The sequence below is a fragment of the Lepisma saccharinum genome, chromosome 6 (genome assembly GCF_977018435.1).
Source record: "Lepisma saccharinum chromosome 6, izLepSacc3.1, whole genome shotgun sequence".
Taxonomy (NCBI): domain Eukaryota; kingdom Metazoa; phylum Arthropoda; class Insecta; order Zygentoma; family Lepismatidae; genus Lepisma; species Lepisma saccharinum.
The window spans coordinates 41289841-41302681 of NC_139234.1; the positions used below are offsets into that span (position 1 = coordinate 41289841).

Below are 12841 nucleotides of genomic sequence, written 5' to 3' on the forward strand. Positions count from 1 at the left end.
GAGGGATGGAGATTTGGGGGTTAATATCCCCGAAATATCTGTCAAATAATAATTCTGAAAACAAGTGCATGTAAAATTAACTTTCCTTGTAGGATTTTTTTATATGTAGAATGAATATACAGCAAAACTCTCATTTTTTATTGCCCATAGATGGTGTTAGATTGTAGTACCGTGCTCTCTTCTGTACACAACTGTACTATATCTGACTCGACTTGAATTTTGTCACCACAGATAACAGAAGTATACTAGGAAAAGGAAATCAGAAATGCCTATGTTTGGCACAAGCATAGGGGGTAAATGTGCTTTGAATCTGATTTACAGAAACTTCACTAACATATTTACGGGTTTTTTAATCTTCTGTTCCATAAACTTCTTGTTATCACTAAATTTCCTTCAACATTTTTCAGATATTCACGACCTAATTGCGGGTGGTTGTCCTCACAAAGAATATGTAATAGGGTGCGGGGTATGGAAGAATTTCTTATTCTTCTGATAGCTGTACCTTGGAGTTGGTAAGATCAAGTTCTCTTATCCATTCGAAAATGTTACTCCACCATTATTTTTCTTCTCGCTTTACATTTTACTGTTCTTTCCCATGATCTCGATACATGACCCCATGGTTGCTGTGGATCTTGTTTATACTACGCTCTTCTTGCTTCGTTGCATTTCTCCATTTGTTCATATCGTCCGCTAATGTCTTCATTTCCCTGTAACTTTCGCAACTCGCATCTTGAGTGATTTTTTTTCATATACTCCACCCTGCACCTGTCATTGCATTTTGCCATTCTATTCTTCCTGCAGTTATTGGTTTATACATCCCTGCACGTCTCGGAACTCATCTCTTCCTTCTGAATCCAAACTGATCTTCTGATAACATTTATGGAAGCATTTTGCAGACTGATGCCTAAACGTTCATGTTGAGTATGATGATCTATCTCCTAATTATTCATTACTGTAGTACAGTTACGATCAGCTGTAAGAACATGACACAAGAGTATATTTCATCTGTTGGAACTTGGGTAAACATTTCGTGAACATTGAACCATGAAATTGTATCTTTTTAAGTACCTGGCCTAAGAAAAGAATAAGCTTATAAAATTTCATGACCGCTGCTGAACATTACTCGATGAAAGTTATTATAAACTTCTCTTTTCTGTAAACGATAATTGAATACATGCAAGAAAGTTGGACCTACGTGGTTTATAGCGCCTTTCACTTCCATTTGGATGGCGATAAAATGTGAAAATGCAGTTCGCAATATAAACGCCTGAGTCCCAGTGTGCAGCATCATTTCACCACCCACTCACAGAAGCAGCAGCAGCAGCAGCCATGGTCTCAACAAAGGTCGCCTTTCTTTTGTTGGTTTCCGCAGTTTGTCTGCAGAGCGTCTACGGCTCCAGCAATGAAGATGAAACTGTTCAGAAAACAGCTTCGGAATGTTCGGATGCTGGTTGCGACGAAGAGAAGGAGCTAGGTGTGCATCTCGAGAAGAACAACGAAGCATCGTCAACAGAGACTGAGGCTGGAAGCTTGGGCGGATGGCTCTCGAGTTTCATTCAGGATGAATCTCACCAGGTGGAAGAAGGACGTAAGTACTTGAGTAAATCGTTGCAAATTAATTGGTAAATAATATGTTCACCAGCCTGATGTACAAAGCAAGAAAAAGTCATTTAAAGAAACGAATATACAATTCACCATTTGTAGGTTCTCGCGACATCATTATAAAAGAATGTATATTTCTTTTTGTTTTCATCATTATAGTATTCAATAAATAGAATTAAGATTGATGTTGATGACTAGGGCCCGTATTCTCAGGTTTTAACCTATTTTATTCTACTTGGTAACGTCACTATTCCAACATATATTTTCGATTTAGCCATTTCTTAATGAAATACATGGATCCTATAGGTCCTAGATACGGCTAAAAGGAGTTACGATCCTAAAAGAGGCTAAATCAAACTTTTCGGCTAAATAAATGTAAAAAAAAAAATTAAAAAATGCTGATACCTTGTTTTGTTTCATCAGAGTGAACACATTGTTAACTGTACGGCAATATGAAAAAGTATTCTCTCCCCCCTCTCTCGCACACACACTCACAGAAGGGGGAATGGAAATGACAGAAGGGAAAGGGCATGATAAAAAAGAAAGGGAAGGAAAGTTGGCATTACAAAGAAAATAGCTTAACAATTACACTTTTAAATTTTTATTATTTTCTGCATTTTCTAAAAACTGTGTTCTTTGTATGCTATAAATTTTAGTAAACATGTAATATGTGAAGGAAAATGTGTTTGTAGTATTGATGCTCATGTAAATGCAAAGATTTGTGATTGATTTCAATAAAAATACGGGTAGGGAAAAAATCCTAAAAATGGCTAAATCATCTCTTTAGGGTAAGGACGGGGCAAACGAACACCCTAAGCACAATTTTCAAAATACCTGTGAAACATTTTATTGAAGAATGAAAATAACTATGGGCATAAAACGTGTGAACCTTCAGTTAACACATGATAGCACATAGTATGCAAGCAAATGAATATCTGTCTCAAAATAGTCTGATCAATCCCAAGTTGCGCAGTGTCCGTTTACCCCGCACGTTCGGGGCAGACGGACATTTGATCGGGGCAGACAGACACGTGATGATTTATGAACTATCATCACACTCACAATAACAACAACATAATATGGCTCATTTCCCTTTGCAACACAATTTACATGGAACCAGAGAGAACACTAAGCACTGCACCCAATTTTGACCCTTGTTGTACACATCCTTGCATCTACGGCACTCATCACTTGTGGTGCGTTTAAACTTCTTTGATTTTTTTTGCTGCAGCTTTCAGTTCTTTGTACTTGAGGCGATGAAAGAAGGATCCCTCAATACATGTAATTGCCCAGTTTTGCGTTTCCTGCTGCAGGTCCCAGAAGTTGATGGCAAAGGGTTTAGCTCCTCAAAACTTCCACGAGATGACACATCCTCTTCTCTTGCTGTAGGCTCTGATGATCGCTCATCTTTAACATGGACAGTTGCAGGAACAAAGACATGCCCAGGCAGTCGTTGTGGATTAACGATATACGTATATTCCATAAGCATTGAACCCATTTACAGCATTGTTCGTTCTAGATGTCTCACCATTGTATTAGAAACACAAACATTTGAAAAGTACAAAATGCATTATATACATTTCATACTTGCCATTTCCATTACTGAGTCAAATATACATTAGTATCTCAATCAAAAAGTACCTAACAATAGTTAAATGCAATACAATTCATCTATGTCCGTTTGCCCCAACGGAAACCTGTCCATCTGCCCCACTTGTAGCCTTTGATTTTACATTCCGAAAAAGTCCACCAGATGGCAGCACAATGTTGTCAACACGTGTGTATATATAAAGGAATCACTGCCTTCACCACACTTCAAATCACAACTTTGGCGGAACCATAGTAACCCATGCAATCCTTGTTTTCGCAACACATATTTTTGTATTCAATGTTTTGCACGTACATTTTCTGCTTACCTGGTCAGGTTTTTATGTTGGATACACGTTTCTTCTTCACGATTTCTTCCGATGCTCAACACAACTGCTCGCAAACGTTCAGGTTCGTACAGAACTCAAACTGCTGCACTGTTGCTAACTTCAAACCGAAAATATTCGTACTTTTCTTAGGGGATGTCCGTTTGCCCCAGTGTCCGTTTGCCCCGTCCTTACCCTATAAAGTCTAAAATGATGTCTATAAAATCCTAAACGTCCGGGCCCTATTGATGACTTAGTTTTTTTTACTTGGCTAATCTCGAAGATGAGGATGAGTGATGATACGCCGAAATTGATGAAGGGACACCGACAAAGAACGCCCATGTCAAGGCCGGGATTCGAACCCGGGACCTAGAAAAATCAGAACATTTCAAATGGATATATCTTGTCTCATCATTTGTATTCATTGTGTTTAACATTATTTAGAATTTTTTCGTGTTGTTGCCACAACACCTCGGTAAAATTATGACCTTAGGGTTTCCCCCGCATGCTACTCGACGCCTTCAGCCATCGACGTGGCGGACCAATTTGTAGCATAAATTTGATTTTTACATAGATATAAACGTCATTCTTACAGATTACCTTGCTGGCACGTTTCTAGAAATATTTTTCGGGGGGGGGGGCAGTCCGAAGTGTCTCGAGAATAGTAATAATAATAATGTTTAATTTGTAATAATTATATTCTTTATGTAGCTTAACTGTAGTTAAGATCGGAATAATTTATATAAAAACAACTACCCTGTCAATAAAATTAATGTCAAATAGATGAAAATTGAATATTTATTGAATAATAAAAATGATGTTACATGCAATTGGAGAGTAGTAAAGTTGCTGATTTATATTTTATGTATATTATTATGAGTAGTAGTGTGCATAAATGTTCTTTGTAATGTTATTCAAAGCCGTATGATGCCAATATAAACATTTTCTTCCAATAAGTTCATAGAAAAATAATAACCATCAATTATACAACGAATGCTAAATGAGTATATTTTCATTGTTTTATTTAGAACTTGGTAAGTCATTCGCGGGGGTCCGGAATGTATGTCCTTGCTATCAATATCCTGTTACTGTATACAATTTTTCTTTGTTTTTTTTCCCCAGGAAGACAACATAAGAAGAGGAGAGTCATTCCATACGTGTTTGGAGGTTACCTCGTCTTCATGCTCACCATTGGCTTCATCGCCCTTAAGGTTCTCACCATGAAGGCTCTCTTTGTTTCCATAATCTCATTGGTCATTGCTGGGCTGACTGGATTATCAAAGCTTTTCAACAAGAACAAGGGGGCTGGTGGTTTCATGGGCCAGAATTCTGAATATGTCGACAAGAGCAGCATCGACCGTGTGTTGCAGAATGTCGTTTCCGCCAAGGAGAAATGGGGCGGTAGGCCCCAGACTCCCAAGCCAGAAAAAGAGGTGAGTACATAAATTAGCATCATTACGGTACCGTCGGTATTCCGTCTGTACCACGGGTGGGTGGTCTAAGGTGGGAATTTCCTGACAATGTCCCGGTTCTGGCACAAAACGCGAAATCAACCAACCAACCAATCAAATTTAAATATGAAACCTGTCGACGGATTGTTAAAATTTTAAGGGTTGAATGTCACTACAAAACTACTTGTCCTTTTTGTTCCAATTCTTGTCAAAATACAAGGTGAATAAGTAAATGGTAACAAACTCTTTGGGTACTATATACTGGCGTACGCAGAGGGGGATGATGAGTCTACAGTCTCTTAATTATACAGTAACCTGTCCCCTTTGTTTCAATTCTTGAACAAGTCATTGTCGAAATACAAGATGAATAATGTAAATGGTAACAAACTATTTGCGTACTGTTCACTGGCGTATGCAGAGGGGGGCTGAAGAGGCTAAAGACCGCTCCGAAATTTTGTGAAAATCAACATTTTCAAATAAAAACCAGTGAAGAACTCGGGAAAAACCAGAGCGGTTTTTGAAATGGACATTGCCATTTCTGTGAGTGGACAGTTTTTAATATACGAAATATTTTGCTGCGTATGCCGCCACCGCAGAGAGCAGCTATGAACTTTTACAATTCCAGACCCTCCAGAAAATAATTCTGCGCCCACCAGTGGAACTATTACACCGTCCATGCTTCTTGGACAATTGTATGCTGCAGTCAGCAGTGGCTAAACAGGCTGGGCAAAGAGTTCGATATATGATCCGATGCTAGCAAGGTGGAGCACAATTGCAATTCTCTCTCTCTCTCTTGCTTATTTATAATAATAGTCTAGTACAAGATTTTTTTATTGCATTTAAACTGTTAGAATTACATGTTTCTAATATAAAGTTTCATTTTCTTTCAGTCGGCGGCTTCCAGTTAGACGAACAGTGTAAAACCCAACCTCAACGTTTTTAACTTATATTAATTTTTATTTATTGTTTTATTTGTTCACAATATGAACTCTGAATATTAAGTTATGCTATATTATTGTTATTTAATGTTATTAGCAAAGATTTTAAAAGCATGATAATCTTTCTGTATTACCTATTATAAGATACACAAATAAAGTTGTACATAAATTTGAAAAGATGTGATTTAGTTTACTTTTCTACAAAATGAAGAAAGACGTGAAGAGAAAGTAATCCAGAGTGTCAGGTGACCTTCTCGGCCTTCCTGTAGTGTTCCACGGCAGTGGTCTGACACTTTTTTCTAATTCGAAAATAGAGTATTTCTTTGAATAGAATTAGTTCTCCGGTTACTAGAGAAAGACAAATTTCACACTGAAAATTCAATGTCAAATTTAAGACTAAAAGGGCTAAGCAAATTCACCCGCTCAAAACTAAGTTAAACTGTGAAATATCATTGATACGGTACACAGAAGAATACTCTAATGTATTACGTTTCGTAACGTAGGCATTTCATTCCGACTATGAATTCGCATGGTTATATTGCATAATATAAACAGGAGTGGAAGGCAGTGGCGGCGACGTGTGTAGTGTGTTGTCCACATGTGTTTGTGACTGTCCTTAATCAATCAATTCCATCTTATAACCATTCTCACAATTGCGATTATCCAAATGGCAGAAAAGTGAAGTCAAATAAATCAATTTAATCAATCAATAAACGTCACTTTCCAGTCAGTCATCACCACTGAGCTGGTTAGCACAGCGCGCTATGATGCCAAGGGTCCCGGGTTCGAATCACAGCCTGGGCATTAGTGTTCGTTGTGAGAGTCTCTTCATCAATATCATCGTAGCATCACTCATCCTTGTCTTTGCGACTAGCCAGAAGCGGCAGAAAAGCGAAGTCAAATAAACCAAACCAAATCACCACTCAGCAAGCCCAGGCACCTAGAAACCTTTGGGAGATTGATAAAGGTTACTTAACCATTTCCTCCTACCCACAAACTAGGCAAATAGCTGGGCTGGTCTGTGTACTAAAAAATAACTATTACAACTGTTCTTCACAGGTTACAGTACGTAACCGACAAAAACACTTGTGAGTAATTGAAGATTCTACGAGAATTCCTTACTGTGGTTACCGCTGGATGTACTACTTACTTTACGTCACTTTATCCATGCAACTGTCGGGACCTTGCCAGTTTTTCTGCAACCTTGTCGTGCCAGAGTTGCATATTAGCTGCCACCTCGAGGAAGGAAACGGTCACGGCACACTTTGATAGGCAATGCCATCTACTTGCCACTTTCAAAACGCTTCCGGTTTCAAATTACATATTTCTCTTCTGGAATTTCACGTATTTGTCATTTAATTTGAGTTTAGATATAACGCGACAGCATATTTCATATTTTATGTCCTCTTTCCTGACACTATTGATTGATCGTGACTATGAGGATAATGAAGATAAATTTAATGAGGGACAACGGACACTCATGCCCCAGCTGTCTCGCTCAGTGAGCTTGGTCAACAATTCAATACGACATGGAGCATGATCAGCAACACCCTTCGGCTACATTTACTCTCCCAGCCATGGTTGTCCTCGGGTTGAGGCTGGGTGAACCTCAGAGCCTCTCCATACATGTACATCACTTGAGAACTTTCTACCTGAAAAATCATCCACTCCGGGAATTGAAGCCGGGTCTCCCGTGTGACAGTCAGACCGATAGTATCCTCAAAAATTGATATATTGTATCCTTCATGTATGCAACTAGTGGTACAGTTTCCTGGTTGCCATTCTCATTACGATAATTTACAAATATACGTATTTCGTGATGCACCCTTGCAAGCTGTCTCTAACATGTAATAACATTGACAATAATACTAATAAATTTTGAGAATATTATCATTATTATTACGCGGAAAGGTATAGATGGCACAAAATAGAAATATAACGACAGGAAGGAAAATAATGTCAAAACATATAGAAAAATCCAACAATTTCAATCAAGACAACAAAAAGTTATTATTTACAGCTAACGAATTACAAAGTCTGTGATTATAATTTTGCATATGCTATTATTATTATGCATTAATTTTCGTAGATAACGTAAAAAAGAAAACTGATATATCCCAATTAAAGTCCATTTCTGGTGTGACAGTAAACATGGTGGAACTTGAATAAATGGAATTCATATAAGTTACTTGTTTATTTGTGGTGCTGAAACAACAAATGTTATATTGGCCTTTTGGTGAAGAATTAGGTCGTGTTTAGAGTTCCAAATGTTGCTTTATTGTAACGATTACCTGAAGAGGATTTAGATGACGTGAAAAAATAAAAAGAAACATACATTCTTGATTAATTATATGAGAAATATATTCAGTTTATTATGCATTTTTACCATGTATGCATTTTGTTAGGTTCCCTCACCGTATGATCCAGAAATTCTATACTACCAACGATAACCATTTTCATTTCAGCTTTCGTATCTTATTGGTTCGTTCACCAGTCAGTGCCCGGATTGAAGATCTCGAAATGTGCATTATTCATTTCCTTAACAAGAGTGGACATCAAAGTCAACATCCCCAATGTTCAGGAATGCGTAAAATATGTCTGCCGGCACTATGTCCATATGCCAGTCAGTATTCCACATAACACAGCCTTATCCACTGCATGCATACCTCCCACGTTGCTTTATGGAAAGAGATTGGTGTTCTGTTACGGTACAATTAGCACAGAGTAGACATAACAGCTTTTCTCCCATTACAGGAAAGAGTGAAATGAAATGACTGTCATCCTTACACCCGAGTCAATATAACCAGTGGCGGCCCATGCTACTTATTGTTAGGAGGGCTGCATTCAAAGAAAAAAATACCTTAAGCCCCTATCACACGGAACTGGATTTCTACTTGGAATGCCTTAGTTGGCGATGAACTGACTTTCTAGGTAGAAATCATGGCCGCCTGGCTGACTGCTTGACTGGTTTTGAGGAATAAGACATGTTCTAATTGCTACTAACTTCTTCGACTAGATTCTGTGGAACAGCCAATCAGAGCAAAGTTTGGCCATGTGAAGATAATCTGTGAGTTTTCAAAGTAACCGTTTTTGTCTGTGGTTTCCGAGTGCATACAGCACGAAAGGCATGTTTACAATTGAAAAAGCTAAAATATTCTTCCTTACGTGTACAGTAAACGTTATAAAGTATGTATGTTATCAGCGCCATTCTTCTCTACCTAAAACCATTTAATACGAAGCGATATTCCTCTCGGTTGAATAGTTCTCGTATTTTAAAAGTGTGAAGTGATATGTTGTTTACATCTCACGCGGCCGCCATTATGGGAACAAAAGACTATCGACAAGTACGGTGTAACAAGTACCGTGTGAGGCGAAAACTAGCAAATGGGTAGCCAGTCCAGCGTCAACTAGAGCGTTCCTACTAGAAATCCAGTTCCGTGTGATAGGGGCTTTACCTTAACTATTTGAAGATGAACTCCATGCGGCGGTCTTTCATTCAATTATTCATTTATACTTGTACGATTTACCATTCAGAACACCAGATTATATAACTTACTGCCAGAAAACAAATAACTCTTTGAAATTATCACGCACTTACTAACAAGCGAAACGGACTCGTTACATGGCCGGCCAATGTTTCTCTCGGTAATCGCATGTTCATGCGTGGTGGCCGCCGTCATAGTGTGAGCTTTCTATTTCTACCACTTGGCAGCGGCACCGTACATTGGGCTGCGTTCAATGCAGTCCGCTTTTTAGAACTGACAAGGGCCTAGCAGGGAGGGAAGTGGAAGCAGTGCTTACGTTAGAGTTAACATGGAGATGTACTGGCAGTCCCCGAGGGGGAAGCAGCTTCATATACCAGTTTTCCGCTTGTCGCGCGCCAAGTGAATTTGAAAGCTCCACATAGCGCAATGGGACGCAGTAAGATAGCGGAAGTATAAATATTTAATTTTTGTACTAATGGCAACAAAATATGATTTGTTTCGAGGGGCTGCAGTCCTGCAGCCCCCCCCCCCTTTTCATCGGCCGCCACTGAATATAACACACTCTGTGAAGCCTTTCATAGAACACTCGTAATGTCCAAAGATATGACAGTTCTGCTATTTCTCCAGAAGTTGCCTGGGGACTACGACGGATGTAACAGTGAACGTAATAAACATATAGCGAAAACCCTTCATGAGTAATAAATTTGAGAATTTACATGCAACAAAAACTAGAAACTATGGCGCAGAAACAAAAAAAAAATGAAAAATAGAAATGAAAATGAAAGGCAATTAAGAAAACTCGATCGCATGATAGTGAAACAATTGATCACAACGCTAATACACTCGATCGTATGCAGTGGAGTGCCCAAGAGGAGTTTGCTGCGGGTTTTAACCCCTCCACTTTGGCCCAGTATTACCCCCCCCCCAAAAAAAAGTCAAAGGCAAGAAACGATGGCAAAATAAATGGTCACCTCTAAGAAAATATGCATAACCCCATCCTATTGAAAAGTCTGGGCAAATAATTGATAAAAACATAAATTCCGAATTTATGATTATTTAAAATAAGTGCTAAAATTGAAAATTGTTGTGTGATAAAACACATCATTAATCTCAAGAAGAAAACCACTGAAATTAAATGAGTAAGTTGTGAGGAAGACCAGCAGATGTATTTTAAGGTGTTCCGTCATTCACGTGTCACTCTCCTTGTTTTATACATAGATAGATATTTACAAGTGACCCACTCGATGAATGCTCGCACCTGAAGAGTAATTTTCAGATGGGGAAGAAAAGAGCCTGGTCCAAATTGTAAAGTCAAGACATGTACAGATTGTAGATGTTATTATCAGAAACAAACAGAATTAATCAATAACTACAATTATTTACCTAAACATCACCCATCTCAAAAATCCACTGATGCTCATATGAAATCGAAAATAAAGGATTCCCGGATAATAATATTGTCTTCACCTTAGCCACAGCGCTATATATAAAAATACGTGGGGAGGAAAGAGGGAGTGGGTGACGCAGCCTATATATGAATGTCACGTCACGTGCAAAATGTACACTCATGGCAAAGGTTGGTCCTTATGGGCCGGAGCGATGAGGTGGCATCATGGTGGGGCAGACGGCGGGTGCTACAGCTCACAACCAAACGAGTGCACGAAAGAGCCAGATCTGGCTTCAAAATAGCGAAGTTGGCAACAGTGATCAGCAGCTGCCTCAGCAAGAAAGACCTAGGGGAAATTGTCTTTCCTCGCCTCAACAGAGTTAAATATAAATTGAAGCATGTAAAGAAAATGCATGCACACAAAAGGAACTTGGGCCAGATCATGTAATAATTATTTTCAAGTTGTTCAGAAGGAGGAGGAATACATTTACAACACTGGTAATGATTTGTGGACTAAGTTTGAAGTTTGGGGAATCTAATATGAGTGTTTTAAAGATAGTATTAATTGCTATTATTCCATGAACAGAATCATGTGCATCGAAGACCACCCTTGCCAGGCACCTAGCTCTTTCACATTGTAATGAAGAATGATGAATGTATTTAATAATTTGTATTGAATTATTTTATGTTGCTCTTGTGAATGTCACATCAAGTGATTTCTTTTTTTTTTTTTTAAGTTCTGGAGAAAATTTAGAATGGTACCCCTGCATAAAGAGATTTTTTTCATATTTTTGTGAAGATTATGTTGTTTATGAATGTTTTCCATTGTTTTTAGCTTGTGGAAATGTATTATTGTTTAGTAAAGTACCTCTATTACCTCAGCCTGAAGCAGTCTGGCCCAAAGGCTTTGTGCAAGTGAATATAGCACCCAACACGACAATTTGTTGCCTGCCATTTCCTAAACAGAAAAAAATAATGGCAAATGTCAATAAATTTAATAAAAAAATGCATTCATTGAATAATAGTATCAACATTTGATCAAATCAATATACAATTTTAAATCAGTTAGAAAATATAACTTATAGTTCAGATGTGATCTCCAGATATAATAAATGGTTTTATATTCTATTCATATCTTGAGAAAACTGCTACTGGTATTCATTATTTTTAAAAAAATGTAATAATAAAAACGAACAGATATAATTAGAAAAATCTAAGTATACATAATGAAAATAATGAAACTGTAAAATATCATTGTTTCCAACCTTCTTCACCGAAAAATACCTACTATCGTGTTCGTCACGTGTGCAAATTGTACATTATGCACGGGTAGCTGACGGATAGCCCCACAAACCATTTCCGATAAGGTTGGGTTAGGTTTGGTTAGGTTAGGCAAGCATAGTTAGAAAAAAAAGTATTGGAAACATTGACATGATTTCCGGGTCAAATAGATACCACGATGAAAGAAAATACCTCGACTAACGTTGGAAATCTTGGAGAAACTCATTTCCGTAAGTAGTTTCTTCTGTAAGAATGAAGAAATGTGTCTCCGATGTATGGAACTGTTACCCTAAATGCTTTTGTAGTTGGGAGGGTCTCAAGCATGACACCCCTTCGAACCTCATGTGGAGAGCCAGCAACAAGTAAATATGGCAATACTCTGGGGAATGTTTTGTTGATGAGAAAACAGTAATGTTTGCATGAGATACTTTTACATCTTGTTGATAAATAAGACTTTTTGGATTTACAGTCAGTGCTAATTTCTTTCAGCAAGGCTTCAAATTTATTTTCACAATTATTATCACTATTCTGTGTAGTAGTTATGCTGTCTAATGTGTTTCTGTTTGTCTTGTGTAGTATCAGTGGTGTGTATGTATGTGTCTTGTGTTGTAATTGTGCTGTCTAGTATGTTTGTGTAGTAGTTGTTCTATCTAGTATGTTTGTTTTGTCTTGCGTAGTAGTTGTGCTGTCTAATGTGTTTGTGTTTGTTTTGTGTAGTAATTGTGCTGTCTAATGTGTTTGTGTTTGTCTTGTGTAGTAGTTCCTCCATTCATATTGGGGGTTA

At 37.9% G+C, this 12841-nt stretch overlaps 1 protein-coding gene across 1 annotated transcript; it reads left to right on the forward strand.

Annotated features, from left to right (window-relative positions):
- The first annotated feature begins 1302 nt into the window (after positions 1-1302).
- Positions 1303-6043, forward strand: LOC145989359 (uncharacterized). The gene is made up of 3 exons (XM_083124694.1): positions 1303-1588; positions 4638-4948; positions 5857-6043. The coding sequence occupies exons 1-3, from the start codon at positions 1330-1332 to the stop codon at positions 5872-5874; spliced, it is 588 nt and encodes a 195-aa protein (XP_082980820.1). The 5' UTR covers positions 1303-1329; the 3' UTR covers positions 5875-6043.
- The last annotated feature ends 6798 nt before the right edge of the window (positions 6044-12841 follow it).